Source organism: Sminthopsis crassicaudata, chromosome 2, assembly GCF_048593235.1.
Source record: "Sminthopsis crassicaudata isolate SCR6 chromosome 2, ASM4859323v1, whole genome shotgun sequence".
Taxonomy (NCBI): Eukaryota; Metazoa; Chordata; class Mammalia; order Dasyuromorphia; family Dasyuridae; genus Sminthopsis; species Sminthopsis crassicaudata.
In genome coordinates, this window is record NC_133618.1 from 215,299,288 (window position 1) to 215,326,436 (window position 27,149).

The window sequence follows — 27,149 nt, forward strand, 5'->3', positions numbered from 1 at the left end:
TGAAAGAGTGTTCAAAATCACTACTGATCAGAGAAATGCAAATTAAGACAACTCTGAGATACCACTACACACCTGTCAGATTGGCTAAAATGACAGGAACAAATAATGATGAATGTTGGAGGGGATGTGGGAAAACTGGGACACTGATACATTGTTGGTGGAGTTGTGAAAGAATCCAGCCATTCTGGAGAGCAATTTGGAACTATGCCCAAAAAGTTGTCAAACTGTGCATACCCTTTGACCCAGCATTGCTGTTATTGGGATTATATCCCAAAGAAATACTAAAGAGTGGAAAGGGACCTGTATGTGCCAAAATGTTTGTGGCAGCTCTTTTTGTTGTAGCTAGAAACTGGAAGTTGAATGGATGTCCATTAATTGGAGAATGGTTGGGTAAATTGTGGTATATGAAGGTTATGGAATATTATTGCTCTGTAAGAAATGACCAGCAGGAGGAATACAGAGAGGCTTGGAGAGACTTAAATCAACTGTTGCTGAGTGAAATGAGCAGAACCAGAAGATCACTATACACTTCAACAACAATACTGTATGAGGATGTATTCTGATGGAAGTGGAAATCTTCAACATAAAGAAGATCCAACTCACTTCCAGTTGATCAATGATGGACAGAAATAACTATACCCAGAGAAGGAACACTGGGAGGCGAATGTAAATTGTTAGCACTACTGTCTATCTACCCAGGTTACTTATACCTTCGGAAGCTAGTGATTAATGTGCAACAAGAAAATGGTATTTACACACATATATTGTATCTAGGTTATATTGTAACACATGTAAAATGTATGGGATTACCTGCCATCGGGGGGAGGGAGTGGAGGGAGGGAGGGGATAATTTGGAAAAATGAATTAAAAAAAAAAAAAAAAAAAAGAATTTTAATCAGTGATATTTCCTTACCTGATCTAATCCTCATTATAGCTCAAAAACAAACTGGAGAAATAATTAAAGGCATGTTCCTGGCTCTTCATGGAAAAAAAAAAAAATTCTCTGCCAAAATAAACTGGATTAGATGAAGTTAAAAAAAACAAAAAACATAGCATTTTGAGTTCAACTTAAGGTAGAGTCCTTGCCTACAAAACAAATCTGGCAGCAGATTTCAGTGATTTTCTTAACCTCTTTATTCTATCATTTTAGTATCTTCAAGGAAGAAAATGACCCATTTTAATTCAGTTTGTCTCTGTCTATATACAACAGACCTTCAGAACACTGACTCTTTCTGAAAGAAAAAAATCATTTGAAGTGCTTAGAAACAAAATTTTTCAATAAATGTTAACCTATATTCCTGAGATTCTAAATGTATTCAAGTCAATAGTTTTTAAAAAGTGGGCACAATATTAAGAAAATTAATGAGTGTACCAGATGTTCAACAAACTGATAAAGTGAATTTCTCCTGTGGGAAGAACTGTTTTAATATACTGTCTTACAGGCTTCTATGGCCCTCATTCAAGAAATTTGTGGAGTTTCACTCTATACTAATTCTCTCTTAGAAAATGACAGAGAGTGGGAAGAAGGCAAATAACATTTTAAACTGAAGATTTGCAAACATGAGCTTTTATTTATTATTATATGCAAATATAAACTCATGAATTAGTCTCTAAGAATTTTCTGTGAGTGCTGAGTATTTGATATCAGCCATGCCATACCTAAAAGTTCTGAGTCTTGGCTGGCAACAAAAGGTAAGCAGCCCCAGTAAGACTTTCAAGAATGGAAATGATACTTTTTCTTCTGTCAAAATCATTACCTGAAGAGACTGGCACAATTATGCACAGCATAATTCTATGATAAATATCATAATCACAGAAATGGTAATAGTGATTACATTTTAAGTAGGCGGTATAAAAACACAGTAAAGACAGATGAGAAAGGGCAGGTACCAAATGCAGGATGAATGAATAACCAAAAAGAGAGATATAAAGGAATATGATTCAGATAATTAGACCTCATTACCTTAAGAGATAATCATAATTTCCTTCCCAGCTACCATTTATTTCAATGCCACTATCAAAAGAACACAACAACCCACAAAAAGGTAAAACTAAAGATTATGTTAAAAGAAATATGTGATTTAAATGTTCAAATAAAAATGAAATAGAATGTTCTCACTTTTTTGCTGGGGCTGTTTTTTGCAAATTCCACATTTTCAAGGTATGGTCCTCAGATGCTGTTATCAAAACGGGCTCAACTGGATGAAAAGCAAGTGCTCGAATTCCATCAAAGTGACTTCTTAATGTAAACTTTGGATTCCAGGTTTTCCTCAAAGCATCTTTGTTGTTTGCTATCTGTCAAACAAAAGAAGAAAACACATAATTCAGTTGATAGTAGCAAAGAAATATTTTGTTTTGTTTCATCACAACACACACTAAGCAATTTTCTTTCAAAAATTTTATTTCATTAAATATTTCCCAATTTTTAAAAATAATTAAAAAAAGTTTTGAGCTATCAATTCTCTTCTTCCCACACTTCCCTCCTCCTTAAGATGGAGACTTTGATTTCCATTACACATGTAAAGTTATGCCAATATTAATCATGTTCCAAAACAAAACAATAAAAATAAAGTTTTAAAATTTAATAAAACAAAACAAAACAATCTGCACTGGAAGTTTGTCTGTTCTATCTCCGGAGATGGACAGCATTTTTCACCATGGGATCTTTGAAACTGTCTTGAATCACTGAGCTACTAAGAGTAGCTAAGTCTTTTACAATTCATTATCCTTAAAATACTGCTATTATTGTACACAAAGTTCTCCTGATTCTGCTCACTTCACTTTCCACAAGTATATGTCTTCTAAGTTTTTATGATATCATTCTACTCATGATTTCTTATAGCATAATAGTATTCCATCACAATCATATACTTTATTCACAACTTATTCAATCAATCTCCAATTGATGGGTATCCTTTCAATTTCAAATTCTTTGCCACTACAAAAAGAGTTGCTATAAAACTTTTGTATAAATAGATTCATTTCCCTTTAAAAAAAAATCTCTTTGGGATACAGACCTAGTAGTGATATTGCTTGATCAAAGAGAAAATACAATTTTATATCCCTTTGGGCACAGTTCTAAATTATTCTCTGGAATGGCTGTACCAACAGTACAATAGTGCTCCATTTTTTTCAGATTCCCTCTAGTATATATCAATTTCTTTTTCTATCCCAATAGCCAGGGGCAGCTAGGTAACACAAGGGAGAGAGTACCAGAACTGGAATCAGGAAACTGATTCCTGAGTTCAAATCTAGCCTCAGACATTTAGCAGCTGTGTATTGTTGGGCAAGTCACTTAACCCTATTTGTCTCAGTTTCCTCATCTGTTTTGCTAAGAAAACCCCAAAGAAGTCATGACACAACTGAAACAACTAAACAATGTTAGTCAATGACAGACATGAGAGTTATTTTAATTTGCATTTCTTTAACCAGTAGTGATGCAAAGTAATTTTTCATATGTTTGATAATTCTGATTTCTTGTCCTGAAAACTGTTGGGTCCATAACCTTTGATCATTTATTAACAGGGGAATGGTGCTTATTTTTGTATATTTGGTTTATTTCCCCATGTATTTGAGAAATAAAGTCTTTACCAGATTGGTGCAAAATTTCTCCTTGGTTTCCTGTTTAACATCTAATTTGGGCTGTATTCGTTTTCTTTGAATAAAAGCATTTTTATTTCATATAATCAAATTAATTTTCACTCTTTCTTATTTGATTTTACCTTGGATATATAGATCTAATAAGTACATTTTCTCATGTTCTAGTTTACTTATGATATCTCCCTTTATGTTGAAATCATTTATCCATTTTGACTTTATCTTTGGGCTTATATGAAATAAAATACACAGGGAAGTAAACCAATTTGGTAACAATATTCCTGGGAGTTTCACTTGGGGATATCTTTCACATTGCAATTTGATTCTTTTGATTTATTAAAAATATCCTTTGGTTCTAGGATATTGAGGTAACTTTCCTTGATAATTTCTTGAAATATGACATATTAAGTTCTTTCTTTGGTCATGACTTTCAAGTAATCCAATAATTCTTAAATTTTGTCTCCTTGTTCTATTTTCTGGGTCATTTGTCTTTCCAAAAGAGATATTTCACATTTTCTTCGATATTTTTTTTCATTCTCAAGTTTATTTGATTGTTCCTTGATGTCTGATGGAGTCATTAGCTTCTACTTGTTCAATTCTTATTTTTAAGGAATTATTTTATTCAGTAAACGTTTGCAACTCTTTTTTCCATTTGGTCAATTCTTTTTTTTTAAGGAGTTATTTTTATCAATGAATTTGTGTACCACTTTTTCTATTTGGCCAGTTTTGTTTTTTAAGGTATTAATTTCTTCAGTATTTTTGGTGCCTCCTTTTCATAAAATTTTCCTTTACTTTCATTTCATATATCTGGTTTTTTTTTTTTTTTCTCCATCACTCTTATTTGATTTTTAAAATTATTTTTTAGGGTTTCCAGAAATTCTTTGAACCAGTGTCCAAGTCGTATTTTTCTTTTCAGTTGTCTTATAGCTGTTTTGATTTCACTATCTTCTAAGATTGTGTCTTCATATTCTCTGTCACTAGTAGTTTTTCATGGTCAAATTCTTTTTCTGCTGTTTGCTTATTTTTCTACTCATATTTCTTAACTTGGAATTTGAGCTCTGTTCCTAGCTTAGAGTTAGAGAGGCTTCAGATTTTCTTTTTTTTGCACAGCTGTTTTCAGAGCTAGTTTTGGGTTTTTGAATGATTTTGGCACTTCCAAGATTGTGTGATCTTTCTTTACTGGCCTGATAGCTCCCAAAGTTGTTGCTTCTGTCACCACCACTGGTATTTATTATGTGGCTTCCTCATGTCAGAGATCTCAGTTTTTGACCTCCTCTGTGATTTTGGGCTGGAGAATATCTCATCTTTTGTTGTCTGTGCCACTCTAGAATTCAATTTGAAGCATTATTTTAAAGTTGTTTAAAGGAGCATGTTGGGAGAACTCAGTTGAGAACTTCTCTACTTAGCCATCTTGGATCTACTCCCTGAAAGTTTCAATTAGATATTAATTTCTTTCACACAACTTTCAATTAGATATTAATAAAATTCCTAAAACTTTTAAATCCAAAATGCAACTTATAAATATAAATTCAGTAAAGAAGGATTAGAAAATCATTTGCTCTCTTCTTTCTAATTCATTCTACCAATGTGCTTCTCTTAAAGACCCAAGTTTTCATTTTTCCACTCAGTAAATTTCAGTTGCAACTTATAGATTTCAGGATCAAATATAAGCTCTTTGATTTAGCACTTAAAAAGCCCTTTGATAAATGTCCCTTACCTACTTTTCCAGATTTATTAAATATTATTTCCTTTCACAAATCTATGGTCTAACTAACCTAGCCTCCTTGATTTTCCTCAAAATCCATGTATTATCTCAATATTTTTGTAGCAGTTGCTCCTCATGTCTTTATTTCCTTGTTTTATTTAAAATTTTTTATTATATCTTTTTATTTACAAGATATATGCATGCATAATTTTTCAGCATTGATCCTTGCAAAACCTTCTGTTCCAACTTTTCCCCTCCTTCTCCCCACCTTTTCCCCAAGATGGCAGATAGACCAATACATGTTAAATATGTTCAACCTTTACTTCCTTCTTTTAGGATTGCTCATTTCCTTAAAAACTCAGTTCAAGCACTACCTTCTGCATTAAGCCTTTTCTAATCTTCTGGCAACTGCTAATAGTAACTTTCCCCACTCAAAAAAACCCCCAAAATACAAAAAAAAAAAAACACTTGTTTAATTATTTGATGTCCAACCCCACTTGGGGTTTTCTTGGCAAAGTTACTGGAACAATTTGTCACTGCTTTCTTCAACTAATTATACAGATGAGGAAATAAGGCAAAAAGGGTTAAGTCATTTGCCCAAGGTCACGCAATAAATAAGTATTAGAGGCCAGAACTGAACTTACAAAGAGGAGTCTTCCTGACTCAGGCCTGGTACTTTATCTACTGTGCCATCCATCTGCCCCTCCCCCTAAAAAATTACCTCATATTTATTTTTCATGTAATTATATATGTACATATTTCTGCTTGAAATATTTTTAAGGTCTTTGAGAAGAGGGACTTTTCTTAAATCCAAGTATTATGCATATTTCCTGTAATCTGGCAGATACTTAATAAATTCTTGCCACTTGATTGATTTAAAATATAAACACAGCATCAAATTTTTCTTTCTTTTTTTTTTAAGTTTTTTTATTTTCAAAACCTATGCATGGATAATTTTTCAATATTGACCCTTACAAAACCTTGCGTTCCAATTTTCCCCCTTTCCCCCTACTCCCTCCTCTAGATGGCAAGTAATCCAATATATTTAAACATGTTAAAAATTTATGTTAAATCCAATATGTGTGTGTGTGTGTGTGTGTGTGTGTGTGTGTGTGTGTGTGTGTGTGTGTGTATATATATATATATATATATATATATATATATATATATATATATATATATATACACACACACACAATTATCTTGCTGCACAAGAAAAATCATATCAAAAAAGAAAAGATGAGAAAGAAAACTTAGCATCAAAATTTTATAATAAATTATAACTAAAGAAATTAAAATGAAAAAACAATAGAATTTAGCTGAAATTTTTAGTTGACCAAGGAAAAAATTTTAAAGTAAGATTTTTTTAAACTTTTCCTATTTACCTAAAATAACAAGAATTTCTTCATATATTTATCTTTTGATTTCTTCTCTTTTCTATCCTATCTTAGATAATAAAAGGAATTAACTATTAAAAATTTTTATCTATATATAACCCTTGTTCATAATTAGAAAAATGAAAAAAATTAGAAACATTAGAAAAAAGAACCCAACATTAACTTAAATATGTCATGATTTTTGAGACCTATTCCTATCAGTAATATTTAGGAGAATGTCTACATCACTGAGATGGGAGAGAACCACTTAAGTATTTTATTACAGTATTAATATTAGTCAATGAAGAAAAGTGAAGTTACTTGGTATAGGAATTAATGTGCCGAGACCAGTTTTGTCTCATGGCATAAAAACAGAAAAAATAACTTGGATAAATAACAGAAACGGCAAGAAAAGAGTAATTAAAATCCCTACTTCTACAAATTCATTCATTCATTCATTCTCTTTCTTTTTTTCTTTCGGGACTTTTTGGCTGATTTTTTTTTTCCAATTATGTGCAAAAATAGCTTTCAACATTCATTTTTGTAAGATTCTGAGTTCCAAATTTTCTTTTCTCCCTCTCTTACCTTTCCTCTCCCCAAGACAGCAAGTAATCTGATATAGATTATACATGCACAGTCATTTTAAACATTTTCATACACAAATTATTTTCATAAACTGAAAAAGCACCCTACCAAAATATTTTAATTAGACAAATATATTCCCAATAACTAAATCAGAAAAAGAATACAACATTAAAAGAAAACTAGAGATCAACAGTATTAGTGAACACTGACTCAAAAATTTTATACAAAATCCTGTCAGACACTTTTTCTCACAATTTAATCACTATAAAGTGATTACCATGACACAAAGAGTCACAAGAGAAATAATCTTAGGACACTTGAAACCATATTCAGATATGATAGCCAATAACAACATTGAGAAACTTTTTTCAAAAATACAAAGTATATTTTATAGTTGTACCTCTTGTAACAGCAAAAAAAGATAAAGGGAAAGGATGAAAGAAGCATTTATATATGCTACTATCTTCCGGCACTGTGTTAAGTCATTTGATCTTCATAATAACCCTATGAAAGGTATGTTGTTGTTACCCCCATTTTACAATTGGGGAAACCGAGCAGAAGTTAAGTGACTTACTCGGCAACATACATCTATTATGTATCAAATTTGATTTCAAATCCTTCCTGATTCTAGGCCCAGTGCTCTATTTGTTGCCTACACTGTGCTACCAAAAACAAACAAACAAACAAAAAAAAACAACAACAAAAAAACCCTCTGGAAGCAAAGTAGATGTCTATCACTTAAATTATGGTTAAACAAGTTGTGATACATGAATGTAATGGAATCTACTTCACTAAAAGAAATGATCAACATAATAACTACAAATTGGGAAAACATGTGAAATGATGGAAAGTGAAATAATTAAAACTAGAAAAATACTATACAAGGCTCTAACAATGTAAATGGAGAGAACAACAACAGTAAAACTAAAAAAAAAAAAAAAAAATGCTAAAAAATCATAATAACCAAATTGGTACTAAAGCAAAGATAAAAGAATTCTTTTTTCTCTTTTCATTGTAGAGATAGAAGACTATGGAAATGAAATACGCATATAAAGCTACACTCTTTCTAGCATTATACTGATTAATTTTGCTCAACTTTCCCCCTCCTTTTTTATTCTTTGTTACAAAAGATATCTTTCTGGGAGGAAAAAGAGAAAAAGGAAGGTATTTTGAGAAACATGAATGACTAAAAAAAGTTATGAGAAAATGGAAATGATACTAATTAAAACAAAGATGGGATGAGCCATTGTTTTTGTTCAGTAATTTTCAGTCGTATCTGACTCTGTGACCCTCTTTTAAATTTTCTTGGCAAAGATACTGGGAGTGGTTTCCCCAAAAAACTGTTAAGGAGAATATTAATAGCTACTAACCTATACCTTTTCTTTCTATAGAGAATTTTCTTTCTTTCTTTCTTTCTTTTTTTAATCATAGCTTTTTATTTACAAGATATAAGCATGGGTAATTTTTCAGCACTGACCCTTGCAAAACCTTCTGTTCCAACTTTCCCCCTCCTTCCCCTCCCCCCAAGATGGCAGGTAGACCATACATACATACATGTTAAATATGTTAAAGTATATGTTAAATATGATATATGTAAAAATATCCATTATTTTGTTGCACAAGAAAAATCGGACTTAGAAATAAGGTAAAAATAAGCTGAGAAGGAAATAAAAAATGCAAGCGGACAAAAACAGAGGGATTGGAAATGCTATGTAGTAATTCACACTCATTTCCCAGAGTTCGTTCGTTGGGTATACCTGGTTCTATTCATTATTAAACAAATGGAACCGATTTGGTTCATCTCATTGTTAAAGAGAGCCATGTCCATCAGAATTGATTATCATATAGTATTGTTTTTAAAGTATATAATGATCTCCTGATTCTGTTCATTTCACTCAGCCTCAGTTCATGTAAGTTTCTCTAGGCCTCCCTGAACTCATCTGCTGGTCATTTCTTACAGAACAGTAATATTCCATAATATTCATATACCACAACTTATTCATCCATTCTCCAATTGATGGGCATCCATTCATTTTCCAGTTCTAGCCATCACAAACATTTTTGCACATACAGGTCATTGTCTTCTATAGAGAATTTTCAAGATTGATCAGTACAGAAGACAGTCTTGATGAAAATAGAAATAGGTTTTCACAAATACTTTTCCCATGGAAGACCACATTGTTAGAGTCACAATTGATTGAAAGACATAGAGAATACAAGATCATACTGCATTTATTGCTTGTCAATTATATAAAAGAACTTAATCCAATATAGCAAAAAACAATCTTAAAAGTTCTTCTCTGTCAAGGTATCTCTCATGGATGGGGTGAGGTAACTCAAAATGCCATAATAATTTTAACCACAAAAATAACTTTGTTCAATAATCCTCTATCAATCTTAAAGGTTTAAAGGTTTGCTCACTCTTACAGAAGATAATGTATATAAAATCTGAATGGAAAAGAGATTCCCAATATATGATGCAATCCTTTAGAATTTTCTATTTACAAAAGATACTTTGATGCCTGCATGAAACTACAGCATAGAAATGGACCTTCTTGGAAAGGGACCCATATATGCAAAAATATTTGTGGCAGCCCTTTTCGTAGTGGCTAGAAACTGGAAACTGAATGGATGCCTACCAATTGGATAATAACTGAATAAATTGTGGTATATGAATGTTATGGAATATTATTGTTCTATAAGAAATGACCAGCAGGATAAATACAGAGAGGCTTGGAGAGACATATAGGAATTGATGCTAAGTGAAATGAGCAGAACCAGGAGATCATTATACACTTCAACAACAATACTACATATCAATTCTGATGGACATGGCTCTCTTCAACAATGAGAGGATCCAAATCAGTTCCAATTGATTTGTAATGAACAGAATCAGCTACACTTAGACAAAGAACACTGGGAAATGAGTATGGACCACAATATAACATTTCCACTCTTTCTGTTGTTGTTTGCTTGCATTTTTGTTTTCTCTTCTCAGGCTATTTTTACCTTCTTTCTAAATTGGATCTTTCTTGTGAAACAAGATAACTGTATAAATATGTATACATATATTGTATTTAACATATTTAACATGTATGGGATTACCTGCCATCTAGGGGAGGAGGTGGAGGTAAGGAGGGGAAAAATTGAACAGAAGTTTTTGCAAGAGTATGTTGAAAAATTACCCATGCATGTCTTTTGTATATAAAAAGCTATAATAAAATTTAAAAAAGAAAAAAGAGAAATGGACCTTCTTAAAAAAGTCTCATAAGAAACTGAATTTAGCAATTCATAGTGGGAGGAAAGGGAAGGAATCAAACAGATGCAGAATATTTATTGTCCAGACATACAACTGCATGCACGAGCAGTCAGTTCACTAAGTATGGCTTTTTATTTTGGAAAGATACTTATGTATAAATGCATAGATTTATTAAGTATCCATATGCCAGGCACTCTGCTTGGCACTGGGAATGCAAGGACAAAAATATCAATAAAACAAAAAATACTTATTAAGAATTATTTATCTACCAGGGACTAGGGATACAAAGGTAAAAATGAAACAATCCCTGTTCTCAAACAGTTCTATCCTGGGAGAAAAAAATATATACATGTAGAAATATATGCTAAATAAAATACAAGGCAGTTAGGAAGAGAATTCACTAGTAACTGGAGAGGTGGAAAGGCAAAATGATGTAGGTGCTTCTTGAGCTGAGTCTTGAAGGGAAGGAAATGAAGAATGTTATGAAGCTGAGGTGAGAAGGATAGTCAGTGCAAAGGCACAGAAATAAGAGATGCAACAGTGCTTGCCCTGAAGGAATTTCTAAATAAATATGTAATCTTTGTCTTACAAAGTAAACTCCAGTAGCTTCCTATCACCTCTAGAATAAAATTTAAAGTCCTCTATTTGGTTGATATTCAAAACTGTCCATAACCTGATCCTACCCTACCTTTCCAGGTATCTTTCCACCCAACCCACACATGGTTGCATACAGTGACACTGGTCTCCTGGCTATTCTTAGAACAAAATGTTTCCTCTCCCCATCTCTGGACATTTTCTCTGGCTCTCCTTCATGCCCAGAATGCTCTCCTTACTCATTCATTGTCTCTTGACTTTCTTCAAATTCTAGCTAAGCCTTTCCCAATCCTTGTAGTGTCTTCTCTATATTGATTATTTCCAAATTATCATGCATGTAGTTTCTTTGCTCATAGTTATCTGCATTTTGTCTCCCATTTTAGATTGTGAGATCCTTGCATTAGGGACTGTTTTTACTTTTCTTTGTATTTTCAGTGTTTAACACAGTATTTGACAGTGACTTGTGTCAGTAGGCACTAAATAAATGTTTGCTGCCCAGCTGACTGAGTCTCTGTGCTTAGAACAGAACTTTAATTTCCTGACTTAAATTATACATTATGACAAATAAGTGTATATAAACTTAACAAGTGAACATGAACTATGATAATAACTAAACTAAGATATCAGATATGAGGTTAAATGTGAAACCTAAATCTAATATTGAAACCTAAATCTAATATTTAACAGGTATGAATTTCAAATAATCAAGGCTAAAAAACACAGAAGGTGAGTGATCAATTCTATGCTGGACCTAAGTTTAGAGAAGTTATCACTGACTATATCCATAAGATGATAATTTTTCAAGTGGAAAAATTCTTCAAAACCATCTATGTACTATGGAAGGATTGTACAGTGCATGTTAGTGGAAGGTGTATCCAAAATGACAAAATTAAAAATCCTTAAAGCATAATTTAACAAGCCACTTTTTCCCCCCATTGTTTTATGACAAGAATCATAACTGTGGGAAACAAAAGGCAATAGAGGCACATGATAAGTATAACTAGCCTAAGCATATTAGCAATGATTAGAAATATAAAAATGGGCATAGAAATAAGCATTAAGAATGTATATGATCTGAAAAGTAGACTTGTGGGTACTTTAGTGAGAGTGACAATCAGTAGATAGTTTCTAGTATATTAAGTAAATTCTATATGGAGGATATGAGAAATGCATAGGATGAGAAAGCATAGATGAGTTAAATCTCAATTTTTCAGGAGATATCCATTTAATGAGATCATAAATGGATATTGACTTTAGGTTTGTACTTGTAAAAAAAGAAAAACAATCCTCTACACACACACACCCCTTCCTATTTGCAGTATCCCCAGATTAATCTGAATGAATGAAATATATGAAGCCTCCTTATTGGATGAGCAATGTTCCCGAAGAAAAATTAAATTTGATTTAAAAGATATTTGGGTTGATGCAAAGCAAATTATTCCTTGTTTCAGTATTACAAATCTGATTCAAATGAGGATCATTTCTAATTTATCCTGAGCATTTACTAAGGGCAACTTACTGGGTTCTAGAAGAGAAAAGGGAAGTTATCCAGGAAAGAGGATATAAGCTGAGATAGATTAAAGAGGGGAATATTCGTCAACAATTTAAAAGTCTGCCACTCTGTCAGCTGTGTACAAGGCATTAAAGCCACAAAAATAAATAAATAAAATGATAGAAATGGTCTAAACCTTCAAGGGACTTCCATTCTCCTAGGAGAATATAGTATGTTCACAGATAAATGAATACAAAGTAATTTCAGGAAAGAGAACACTAACTACTGGGAGAATAAGCTACAATCTTGGGGAAAAATGAATATTCTAAGATCCTAAGAGGTAATCCTAAGGAAAAAAAAAAAAAAAGATCCTAAGAAAAAGTTCATTGTAGTTATGGCAGTATGGGCACAGAAGAAAGTGGTTGAGTTTGGAGAATAGCTAAGAGGAAGCTATTTTGGCTAGTTCACCAAGATAGGAAGGGAATAAAATGTAATATAAACTTGGAAAAATAGGTTAAAACATTTCCAGATTATAAAGATCATTAAATGGCAAGCTAAGTTTATTGATATTTTGCATTATTGGCAATAGGGAACCCCAGGAAAATTATCAGAATTGAATGGTAAGACCTATTCCTTAATTAGATTACTAGATACTAGTATAAAATGGACTGGGAAAAGGAGAGACTAGAAGCAGGCAAACCAGAGAAGCTTTAAGTTAGAATTTAAGAGCTACTGCTATTATGTTTCAATTGCACTCCCATATCTGTACTTTACTTACCTGCTGACAATAATTCAAGCCAAACAATCCAAATTATTCCCAATCCCTAACCACAATGAGTTTTGGTACGTTCATGTAAGCATACTTTTCTTTTTTTTTTTTTTTTTTTTATTTTATATATATATATATATTTTATAATATTATCCCTTGTATTCATTTTTCCAAATTACCCCCCCTCCCTCTATTCCTTCCCCCTGACGACAGGCAATACCATACATTTTACATGTGTTACCATATAGTCTAGGTACAATACATGTGTGCGAATATCATTTTCTTGTTGCAATAAACATTAGAATCCGAAGGTACATAAGCATACTTTTCTAACAATTTAATTTTATAATTTTCACACTGACACAAACACAATACAACTACTACTTACATCATAAGTCAATGAATCAGCCTCATTGGCAACTGTAAGGCCTGCCAATTCACCAAGACCAAGCTCATTTTCAAGGGCTTCATCTGCTCCCATGATAAATGACTTCCCTGATGTAGGAGGGAATGTTAATGCTTCCACTGTAATAGGAAAAAAAAGAGAGGAATGGGAAATACAAAAAATTAAATTTCTTCTGTAATGAAATTGATAATTTGCTTGATTATTTAGATACTTTATTAACTCAAGTGTAGCAGATAGAAAATTCTAAGATTTGATTACTTTTCTTCATTATACCACTTCACTAAGTTTCCCAACTGTTTAGAAAAATAGATCTCAAAATGATTTCTTCATTCGTTTTTGGAGAAGAGACTCAAACAAGTCACAAGACACCTGAAACTTGCTGTCCATTTATTTAAATATATCTAGTAATATTAAGTATGAATGAGATGAGGTGAGATCTTTCAAGACAGTTGTGAAAATCGAGTAAGGCTTCATTTACTTCAGTGTTTGAGTAGGCCTGAAGGACTCTGAAGATCCACTCAAGGGCATAACTGAGTCATTTTCTCCCTATTTCAGCCAAATATGGGCAACTATGTACTTATTGGTCAAGTTCAATTTCGTGGGTAGATCTCGAGTTTAGAATGTGAGACTCTCAGCCAATGAGGATGAAAGTCTGTGGGGAGGAGGTGTTTTGTGTTAGGGATTAAAGGTGCTGTCCTGCCCACAGGAGGCGCTTCCTCTCTTTTAGTCGGCTGGAAGGGTGGGACGCCCTTCTCACCAGAATGTAAGATAAACTTTGTTTTTCTCTAGAGCTCTCTCCAGCTTTTTTTTTTTTTTTTTTTATTAAATGGTGACCCCTCACCATCTCCCTACCACACAAGTACTATCCATTAGCAGTGCTGTTGCTTTTAAACTTCATTTAGAGTAAACATATCACTCTAAAACTTCTACCAATGCTACCTTAATCCTTGACATTTTAAAAAGTATTTTGCTAGAAATTTAATATTAACTAGCAAAATACAACTGGTATGGCAGCTATTTAGAATAACATTAATTTTAACACTAACTATTAAAATGAGAAGTAGAATGGCATAAAAGATAACTAACCACAGAGACAGGAAGACTTGAGGTCAAGTCCTACCCTCTGACACATAGATTGTGATGGTGAATAAGTACTTAAATTGCTCTATGCTCCAGGAGTAACAGATTGAGTAGATAAGGAAAAGCCATAGTAAGAAATTTTTCCAGCCCAGGTCAACATACAACCAGAGGCCTATGACCTCTGGGAGGTGATCAAACCAGTAAAGGGAAGAGTTCTCAGCACCGAGACCCAAATGAGGCCTACAGGTTATATATCTAGGCTATATACTATACAAAGAGCAAGATGAAAAGCTGGCAGATAGCTGTATCCTCTGGCCCTGGGCTGGGTCACAGATGCAACATCTCTAAATGAAAATTTCTGAAGTTGAAAGGACTATGTCTAAAGTGATATACTGAACAAAGAACAAGAACAGAAGCCAGAAGCTGCTGGGTGTGCTCCTAAGCTCATCTGTAATTATGAATTATGTCTGAAGACCTGGGTTAGGGTCTGCACTGAATAAGTAGGGCAAGAACTTCACAACAAGAATGAACTTGCAATTCTGTAACTCTGAACTTGCAGAGCATTAGCCAGATGATAAATGATAACGTCAGTAGTAGATAAATGGAAGTTCAACTCTGGCTAAATCTGCACTTATGTCATGCACATCTCAAATCTGGGAGGAGGGGAGGTAGAATTGCAAAGCTCCAACCAGAAAGGCAATGATTAGTCTTTATCCTACATGACTTTTTGAAGCAAGTGAAAATTGAAAGGTTCTGAGCTATAACTGAGGTCCTTTACAAACACAGCACTTATTCACGTCAGGATCAAAAAAAAAAAAGGTATGGACATTCCTTCCATAAATACCTAGGCCCTAAGACAAAATTTTAAACAAAGTACACATGGACTCGGCATATAAACACAAACATGCTATTAAGGATCAAAGACACAAATCCAGATAATACAATACAATACATAAATACAGATAATATAATACATGCAAAGCTTCAAAGAAACATTCCAGCTAGTCATAAGAACTGGAAGAATTAAAATATTATATATGAAATGAAATCTCTAATCAGAACTGGAAAAGAAACAAGAAAAAAGGAGTTCTGAAAGAAAGAACTGGGAAAAAATTAACCTGCATAAAAGGAACAACACCTTACCCAAATAAGACACTCCCAGAAAATGAGAATGGACCAAATAGAAGAGACTACTAGGAACATTAAGATAAAGACAAAAGACTTATTGGAGAAAATATCAAGTACTTCATATAAAAAATAACTGACATCAAAAACAGTTAAGGAAGAAAAAAAAAAAAGCCTAAAAATCATTGGACTACCTTAAAGCCATAAATAAGTCTAAATAATCATATTAAAAAAAAATACAAACTGTCCGTACCCATTGGAATTAACGAACAAAGTGAAAATAGATGTTCCCTAAAATTTCTTCCTAAAAGAAACCATAAAACAACAACAACAACAACAACAACAAAAACATCATAGCAAAAATCCTAGGTTTCCAAGTTAAAAAAAAAAATAGTATAAAACCAAAAAAGAGTAGAACTAAGAAGCCATTGTCATGAATACTTAGGATTTGGCAGCTGCAACTGGAAAGGAAAGATGTTTGGAATACAAAATAAAGAATAACATCTAGACCTACAACCAAGTAAACTAATAAAAAATTAAGTATATAATCTTACAGGAGTAAAAAATGAATGCTTAATGAAATAGAGAATTTTCAAGATGAAAAAGTCAGAGGTGAATAGAGAATGAAATGCAAACCCCAGAATCAAGAGAATCAAAACTTTTACATTTCAGCAACAGAAAGGCAAGACAAGACAAGACAGTTAAAATATCTACATTTCAATGGCAAAGGGAAAAAACAAGTAATCCACAATCCAAACCCCTACAGAACCCAGATGTCATCAAGGAACATAAAGCAATTTAAAAAGACAAAGCACCTAAGAGTGATTTTAATTATTTGTTAAAAGGAAAAAATGGGTGGAGAAAAATACACTAGAGAAGAGGGAGAAAGGGTAGGGATTACTAACTCACATAAATTAGGGTACACAAATAGAAGATTATACAAACTAGGAGTTTTGAAAGAGACAGGGAGACAAAGGAGGGAATAGGCACTGCTCCAACCATTCAGCTACCAAAGTGATTTCTCTAAAGCATAAATCTGTGTCACCACCATTCTCCCGTTTCAGTAAACAGTGGCTCCCTGCTATCTCTAAAAATCAAATATAAAATGCTGTTTGGCTTTTATTTCTTTACCTTTACATTCTCCTAGTTCCTTATCCCCCTACACTACATGTAGTATAGTGACAATGGCCTCCTTGCTGTTCCTCAAACAAGCTATTTTCACTGCCTGTCTCCTATTAGTGCAATGGTCTTTCTCCTAATCTTTGCCTTTGGGTATCCTCAGTGTCAGCTAAAATCCCATGTCCAGAAAGAAGTCTTTTGCAGTCTGCCTTAAAAATAATTTTTTTTCTGAAATTATCTCTAATTTACAGTCTGTCTATCCATCCATTATGTAGCAGGTGCAGCCCCTTTAAGATTCCTTGTTTGATCTACCTTTGGGACAAGATATTCCTAAGGGAAAAGATCCGTATCTGAGCCAGTTTGGGCTGTACCCAGCCCCCAAATGGTTTGGGTTTTCAGCCCCTTTGATACAAGATCTGGTCAAACTAGTTTGGGCTTGTACCCAGCCCCCCCCACTGGATCTGAGCTGGTTTGGATAAAGCCCGCCAAAAATCTGGCCTTCAAGGAATTAACCTGAGCTCCGCCCAGTACTTCTTCAAGCAGATAAAAGGAGCAAAGCTAGAATCATCTTTGGTTCAGAGATTTGAAAGATGCCAGCTAAGATGCTTGCATCAGAGATTCTCTGTCCCCGCCGCTTTCGGCGTTTATCTTCCTCTATCTAATGCCTTTTACTAACCAGAGCTTAACCTTGCTTCCAAACCTGGCAATAAACATCTTTTACACATCTAGGTTTCCGCCTGTAAATTCATTTACAGGGGACTTTTGCTGCCACTAGGCTTGATTTAACTTTGTATCCTTGCGCCAAATCCTAAGGGGGTTGCAGGGGAGTTCCATGTGACTCCCAGTACCCTGAATCCTGCCACTAGACCTCACTTAATCCTATTGAGGTATATACCTCCTCATTAGGTATTTACCTCATGATTTGGTTCAAGTTACCTCATCATTTTGAGGTTCCCTATTACCTCATCATATTACATATATATTTAGATGTTGTCTCCTTTAGAATATGAGTTCCTTGAGAGCAAGGCTTATTTTTGCTTTTCTTTGAATCTCTAGAGCCTTGCACTTAGTAAGTGCTTACTGTAAATGCTTACTAATTGACTAAAATAAAATATATTTCAAGTACTGTACCAAGATCTTTCATTCTATATTATACTTTAATGCTATTAGGTTTTAAATGTCTTTTGCATGTAGCTAAACTTGAATGTTAAGCAAATATCCGAAAATTTCTCAGATTAATTTATTTGAAGCAGTTAATTTATAGACTATATACACATTAGCTATATAGTTAAATTCAAAGAAACTTTTTTCTGAAATTTGAAAAAAATCAGGAATTTATCAGAGAATAATGTTTTCTGTCGGTATCAATTTTAAACTGTCAAGTTATTTCTGATGAAAATATGAATTTTAATATGGTACCTTTTATTTTATTTTAGGTTTTAAATTCTATACACTAGTAAAGCAATTAAATGTCTCAAATCAACCATTTATTAAGCATTATGGAAATCCCAATTTTCCCATTATTTAGATTAATGATTATTATAGGAGACTTTATAGAGCTCAGCCATTTTATTTATTTTTTTTAGCCAAAATCAAAATTTATTAAACAAGTATTTTTAAAAGCTTCCACATTCCACTTATTAGTATTTTATGTTTTTCCAATTATATGTGGAGTTTTTAAAACTTGTTTTTGCTCATTTGCCTCCTTCCTTGCCAAGACAGCAAGCAATCCAATATAGGTTTTATATATATATATATATATATATATATATATATATATATATATATATATAAAATAATATGTTAAACATTATTTCCATATTAGTCATGTGAGTTTGACAATTTTAAAGAATTAATGATGACTGTGTTTAAACAACATGTGTGAAATCCCGAAATAGTTAACCTTTATCCTTTTTCAAACAGAAAAATTTTTGGTACTGGATTGTAGAATTGGAAGGCCTGCATTTGAATAGCACCTCTGCCGTTTGTCAAATTAGGCAAGATACCTAACTTTTCTATAGGCATCAACTTCCTTATCCATAAAATTAAGATGAATCAGATGACCTTTATAGTTCCTTTCAACTCTAGATATATGATCCTATCAGCTGATTATATATTTGTACACTTCAATACTATATGCCTTTTAATTCAAATTGATGGGAAAATGCATTCACTAAATTTGAAATATTTGACTTCTTTGTTATAAGACTTAAAGTATCATAATTTCCAAGTATCTATAGTAGAAGTTTTTTCTTGCTTTAATAAGTGGTCTAAATGAACAGGTATATGAACAAACTTAAGCCTGATTTTTTTTTCTACTGCTCAGTGGTTTAAATACTTACCTTCATCTGTTCTGTTAATTTCATGTTCATTAAGCCTTGAACTGCTCGGTCTAGAAGGTGATCCCAAAGATGGTTGCAAGGAAGGAAGTTCATCAACATCTCTCAAGTTAGCAAGCATATCTTGCAATTTTGACCTGTTGGGCCCTAGCCAAGAAAAATCAAAATAGAGTTGGAATTATACAATTACATCAAAATATGACCAAAGGACTGATCACATAAAAGGTATTTACCAACTTGGGCTTATACCTTTGAAAATAACACTATTATATGCAAACTAACAAGCAGTATGCATCCCAGAAGCTACAACTTTCTGGAATAAAATTAATTTCTTGAAATAAAATTTCATTGTAAATATTTTATTTATACTATGATGTTACTTTTACATAAATGTAAGAATACTGAGATGAAACTTATGCCATCAAAGGTAATATTAAATTCCTTTTACCAAAGAATTAGGAACATTTATAAATTATACTTTAAATTGCAGATTTATGTGACATTCTTTGTAGGGCTAGTTTTTACTAATTTACTACTAACAATAGCAGCTATTAAAAAAAAAATCAACTGAGTTTACTGGCTTACATCCTGAAGCTATAGTACACAGGTGAAGTCTCATGCCCTGCTGTACACTTACCTGGGCTTTGATCCATCATTCTCCCACATCCCTGTTTTGACTGTTTTATATAGGATAGAGGCTGAAACAGATCTTCGGTAGTTTTTCCTGTTATAAGTTTAATTAAGAATGGGAAAATATCTTACCCATAGTCCATTATGGTTTTTCCTATACCAGCAAAGAATACAACTATTTTTAAGCAATTTAAAGTAAATCGAAGAACTATATTTCAAGACAATATAATTTTGGTACACAATTTGACTGGAAATGTTTGTATGAGACTTCAATTAAAACATTAAATTTCTGATAAATAACAACTCAATTCAAAAATATTTATTATGGTTTAAAACAAATGTTTCTAGCTAAAAGAAACCCTAAGGATTTTTTGTTTTCCCCAGATATTTCCCTGAAATTTTGATTATTTTATTTATCAAAAGATATAAATTGGTAAACAAAAAGTTAAGTTCTTTCAGAACTCTGGCTTCAATAAATGACATAAAATTTCTAACGCAAAGAAAACTTCCACTAGATTCAAGCTGAAATTTTTTGAAAAAACTACACCATGATATATGTGTGAATATGAATTATAATCCCCACCTAAAAAAAAGATGAATCATTTCTCCCATTTAGGAACACTTACAGTCAAATAGTGCAGTTTGCAACATTAAGCACTAGGTTCCAATTATTGCTATACCTTTGTATTAAACTAAAATTTTATCAAGATAAACATAAAGCATACACAATTCCTAACTAAAATCTAAAATACCATAAAAGAACATTTCACATTTTGAATAATTAATTTCCTGGTAGAAAAACTGCCTAATAAAGTACATATGTTTTCTTTAAACCCCATATTTTAAAAATTAGAAAAGTTTTAGAATCTCTGGTCTTATGTTCTCATTTATGACTGCACAAATGCTTTCTTCACATAAAATAATTTCTCTCAATCACTTCTCTTTAATACTATAGATAAAAGGAGACACAAGACTAATTACTTAGAAGTCTGTATTTTTTTATAACAGATATTTGGACAGAAAATTTTCAAATGTGGTAGAGATGAATTTTTCACCTCTTACTAATATCTTAATTGATTCTGAAGTAACTTGCCTTGAGAAAGCAACAATGGATGTTATTTTTAATTGTTCCATTTACACTTTGCATGAAAATTGGCTACAATGCTTATCTTCACTAAATATTCTCTAAATATAACAAATAAGTTCAAACAACTTTAAATGAAGAGTAGTAAATGTTATAACATTTTCAAGCATCTATCTTCTAAGAAGACTATAACATACAAGAAGCAGCTGTCTTTCAGAAGAATAAACTTCATTACACCAACTAAAGAAAGATAAAGCAGTATCTTTCAACTGAAAAGTTTTCCACTACGCTAAATTCTGAGCTTGCTTCTCGGTTTCACAAAGTGTCTCGAAGCATGAACCTGAAAGTGAGTAAGGTGGGAACTTGCCTCTTTTTCCTGGAAAACGTTTAATATGTTTTAGCCAGTTTTAGACAGCTAGCTCTGACAGTTCACTATTGTTTTTTGAGCAGGTCCATAATGGATCTGTCTTGTTTCTAACATATATATGATGCACAGGGCTAGAAATCTCATTCCTGATTTTGTTGTTGACACGCCTTAAATTATAAAAAGCCATTTGACAATATTTTTAAAGTACAAATGGCAAACAGTACTGAATTAGAAAGATTTTTTTTTTAGTGTCTTATTTTGTACTTTGTGCCCTGCATAGCATGGTGATGATGAATGAACTGTGTGCTATGAATGCAAAGAAAACTCAGGGGTAGAAATTAACTCAGTTTCTAGCACCTAAAAGGAAAAAAAAAAATTGCCAAAAGTGAGCTCATAATCAAAGAAACTTAATATATTCAAATTTTCATCATGGAAAGTTTTTAAAATTGATAATGTAATTTAAAAACTTGTAAGCAATAAGCTTTTGTATGTCCACACATTACCATATGATTAATAATTATTTTTTCAGCTATAGGCTAGAAATACTATAATTTCAAAATCAGTGATTTGTTATTTTCACAAGAAAATGTCATTAATTTCAACCCCTGAGAACAGGCAAATAGGAAAGAGGTCAGGAATAGCAAAGTAAAAGAGTAAGTAATTTTAGGAAAACATTGAAAGAAAAATTTTGAAGGCATGAAATAGGCAAGATTTATGGTTTGAAGATACAATGTTTTCCACTTACTCTTCACCGCCTTTTTCCCCTTTCTCTCCTTTTTGTATTGCTCCTTGAGTTTGGTAATTACTCCCTGGTCCACATTCCAGGCTTCAGGCATGAGACACTGGTCTTCCTTTTCTAAATAAAGTAAAACAAACGAAAGACAACTTTTTTCAATAAAATACTAAACACCATAAGCAATTTTGTCTGAATGACACAGCAATGGCCAAACTCTTCCATTTTAGCACTTTCATTTTTAAAAATCAGAACTTGTCAGAAAGAATGTAAAAGTCATTTAAACATGTTTCTTGAGAAACGATGTTCAGATTAATTTCTGGTAAAGTAATATTAACTTTTAAAAAGAAACCTAGATGGAAAATTTAGATAACTGAATTTTAAAAAGAACAATACTAAGTATTCTTAGTATTACTTCTTGGCAAATTATTCACGAAAAAGAAGCCAGAATTCATTTAACTTACAAAATACATGAAATGCTGTATAATTCTTATAATACTGTTCATTTTTAGAATCTATATATAACTCTATAAGAGTTTGTGCAAATAATCTTCAACTTCATAAATGAATGATTCCAAGGACTGAGAAGTATCAATAACAAATAATTAAAAGTTTTTTGGCATAAAGAATGGTATGATAATGATATAAATTGTGCTTTGAAGAATAATTAAAAGAAGATCACAACCCTTTGAGCAGGTAACTCTAAAAACTGGTGTGACTTAAAAAAAAAAAAAAAAAAGGTGCATTTTATCTGGCTAATCAGTTTTTAAGCCTTTTCAAACTTAGTAAAACTACTAGAATTTGTGTTCCCTTGACACAAGCTATGAGAACCTGGGATCACTTCCACAATATACTACAAAATAGAAGTAATACTTTAATCAAGAAAAGATTTTAATACATGATTTTTAATACATGAAATTCCAAAAGTAAATATATACTCTTTTTTTGTTTTTTTATATAAACACAGAATTCATTTTTGTGTGTTAAATCCAGATAAAAAAAAAATTCAAAGGAAAAAATGAAATTCAGAAATGAAAGAAAAATAAGTGATTTCAAATAGGAATGAAACCAAACTCTTCATTTTTCAAAGTAAATAAAATGCAAAGAATAGAAGCTATAAAAATCAAGTAGAATTTCAAGATATTTAAATTTTATTTAGTTGTTTGATACGTAAAAATAATTAAGAATGAGACTTTACATTAGGATTACTATATACAGGTTAAAATATGTAAAAAAAAAGGCTAAGATGTTTATAAAGGAAAAGTTTATTTTAAAATAAAATAGAATTATAATAATTAATTCTATATAGCAGATGAAATTGCTCTCTGTTAGAATAGGAAAAGCTTTCATAAAAATGTTCTATCTTCAAATTCTTCTAACCATAAAATATTCATGATCAGAATCACATTAGTTAACGTCTACTATCAGAAAGGAAGGAGATCTGCCCAACACAGATTATAAGTAAAATTAACTAATTTACTAATCAGAACCAAGCAAATTTTTCAGTGTGAGTAGGTTTACTAATTTTTGAAATAATCAAAACAAAATTTATCCTACTATCACAGTTAAGCTTTAATATTTTGATTACATTCAAACAGCAACATGAAATAGCATACATGTAATAGCAACAATAACCAGCAATTTTTGCAGGTTAATTTTAAGGAGTTTCGATGATTTATATTTCAAAACCCATCATCATATCATATTCTAAGGGAAAAAAGATTGCTAATTAAAAAAACTACACATTTAAAAATATACTGGTTATGGACACACACCTAATAGATCAGCATTTCTGAAGAATCAAACCAGTAAGTATCTCATGGGACCCAAAATAAAAAGAAGCTCAATACCCACTAGGTGGCGGAATGGGCAAAATGATTAACTTGGAGTCAGGCAGAATCCATACAAATTTTATCTCATGCAAATCACTTAACCTCTCTCGGGCTGTTTCTTTTTTCTTTTTTATTTTTTAGAGGCTGGGGTTAAGTGACTTGCCCAGGGTCACACAGCTAGGAAGTATTAAATGTCTGAGACCACATTTGAACTCGGGTCCTCCTGAATTCAAGGCTGGTGCTCTATCCATGGCGCCACCTAGTTGCCCCACTCAGGCTGTTTGTTTCTTTATCTGTAAAATGGGGCTAACAACACTACATAGAAACAGGCCAGACCACATTAACAATGACTACTTGTATACAAACAATGGCAAACAATTTGGGAATTTGTTTTGCTTGATTGAAGATTTGTAACAAGAATTTTGTTTTTTGTTTTTTAGTGACAGGGATGGAAGAAATAACAAAAAAATATATAAATTGAAAACAAAGTATAAATATAATCAAGTGGATCTATGATTTGATTCAGAAGATCTCTCTGATGATGTAGACAGCAAGCACTCTAGGAACAGTAAGAACCCCAGAAAGGCAAGTTTTTCTTAAAGGTAATGAAATGATCTTGGACATTTAATTGAACAAAAGAACTAAAGTTTATCCTACTGATATAACTTCCTGGAAGCCAAAAAACAAGTCTCGAGAAAGAAGTCAGATTGGCCCTTAATCTTTTTATTTTTTTAATTTCTAAAAAAAATATTTTTTTCCAATTATACATAAAACAATGTTGGGTTTTTGTAAGTTTTTAAAATGCTTGGCTTAAATACAAAATAGACAAAAAATACACTGATATTACACAGCCAATTAAAAGAGAGAATTCAATATAAAATAATAAATTTGCATTTCAAGAAAACCTATATAATAAATACTATACATTGTTTTCAAAGCAACCCAACTTTCTTTGCTTTCTTTTGGTTTTCTTTTGTTCTCTGCTATATGCTTTTTACTTTGTCCCTGCCCCACTCTCCATCTCCCCAAAGAAGACTGCAATTAAATATGGAGATACACACACACACACATAGATCTATAAACCATTATATACATACACACATATACATAAATATACATATACACTCATACACAAAAATTTAAGATCATACTTTGCTTATTTCCTTCTATCATGTTTCTCTGAACACAGCATCTTTTTCATAAGACCAAGTTTTTCCATGTTTTTCTAAATCAACCAGCTCATCATTTCTTATACCACAGCAATATTGCAATCTAGTCATATTCTAGAGACTGTATATGAAAGCATTTTAACAATTTTCTGCATTTCTTCTGATTTTGGCCATAGAAGTTTCATTTATATAAGAAAATTTTAATTTAAAATAATCAAAATTATCCTCTTTAAATTAAACAATGCTTTCATCTTCTAAGTTAAGGTCTAATACCGCTGAATCTATTTCCTTTACATCTTTTTTCTCTGGTTTCTTTGAAGTTCCTGTATTGCTAATTGTAAAATTAGTAATAATAAGTAATGTTATGAAATAATAGTAATAATAAGTAATATTATGTAATAAATAAAACTAATAATAATAATAGTTGCTGACACGTGTTACTTTTTCTTAATCTAGTCTGAAATCATGATTATTACTTTTTTTTCACGCTAAATCTTATTCCTGCCCTTTTAAAAATATTTGTATATTTTTATGCTTCCTGAAAACAAGATATTCTTAAATTCAAAATATCAATCTGTTTCTGTTTTATGGGTAAAATTATCCCATTCACATTCTAAGCTAAAAGTATTTGGTGTATATTTTTCTCCTTCCTATTTTTTCTCATTATCTTCAACCCTATTTACCTTATCCATCCTCACTTCTCTGCTTTTCTCCTACCTGCTACCTTGCCTTCCTATTCCTTAACCTACCACCTTTCTAAAAGTTCCTTTCTTATCCTCTGGCCCCCACACTATCGCCTTGCTCTCTTTCTTTTTTGAATTCTAGATAGATTCGATAGATCTATACACATATTTAAAGATCTAGATATAGTAACCTCTTTACTCATTCCTGATGAGAGTAAGGTTCCAGCACCATTTGCCCTCCTTCGCTAGCTCCTTCTGTGTCAATTTTTCCTTTTATGCCTCATTCGTAAGAGGTAATTACTCCTTTTTATCTTTTCCTACAGTTTTATTTTCTTAGAATCATCCCATCTTGCTCAGCTCAGCCTAAACCTTTCTCTAAAACTATCAGAATAATGATGATAATCATAGGAGTACTGCTATTATTTTTACATATATAAAACTTAAAACAAAATTGACTTTATCAGTCTTTACCTTATATTTCTTCTGGATGCTACATGTCAAATTTTTCCTTAAATTCTGGGAATTTTGTCAAAAAACTTGAAAACTTTTGAGTTGGCTAAATAGTCTTTTTTTTTCCCCCCATTGAGGATAATACCTCTGCTTAGTAAATCAGCCTTGGTCATAACCACAGATCTTTTGCTCTTCAGAAGATAGTATTCTAAGACCTACAGTCCTTCAGCATACTAGCTGCTAGGTCTTATATACTCTGGTCCTCTCCTGAAAGACACCCTGACTGCATGCTACCATGGCAAAAATGAAAGCTATACCCAAGTGAATTAATATTATATACTTACTGAATGTCCTTTTCATACTACTAAATTTCTTTCCAAGATGTTAGATGACATATAAGTATATAATTTTGTTCCAATAGTGAACATGAAATACCAGACCAGGTTGAGTCAGGCTTAATTCAAAACATTTGGCACTGTCAGGACTAGATTAGAATGACCTTATGGATGAAATGATGGGACAACAATGTAAAGAAAACAGAACCCTGTGTTTTTAATGGTATATCTGACTACTTTTCTTGAATTCTATCAATAAGATAGGCATAAGATTCCACTAAGCTGGAGGGATTCAGAAATAAATTGTTCATAAGCACTCATAAACTAGAAACAGATGTGTAATTATTCTGGGTCATTGAGTTCTGAGCCTTGAAGATGACAAATGTAAATTGCTGCTTATTGAATTTGTATAATTTTTTT

At 32.1% G+C, this 27,149-nt stretch overlaps 1 protein-coding gene across 2 annotated transcripts in view; it reads right to left on the reverse strand.

Moving 5' to 3' along the window:
• STRN (striatin) overlaps positions 1-27,149 on the reverse strand; it is a 140,297-nt gene that overhangs the window by 15,507 nt on the left and 97,641 nt on the right. The window contains exons 8-12 of one of the 2 annotated variants that reach the window (XM_074288183.1): positions 22,273-22,383; positions 20,084-20,170; positions 19,450-19,593; positions 13,766-13,902; positions 2,120-2,295 (exon numbers count right to left, since the gene is read on the reverse strand). In XM_074288183.1, the coding sequence (XP_074144284.1) occupies positions 2,120-2,295; positions 13,766-13,902; positions 19,450-19,593; positions 20,084-20,170; positions 22,273-22,383 (655 nt within the window). The remainder of the gene's footprint in view (positions 1-2,119; positions 2,296-13,765; positions 13,903-19,449; positions 19,594-20,083; positions 20,171-22,272; positions 22,384-27,149) is intronic. The other variant, XM_074288184.1, reaches the window with a different exon arrangement.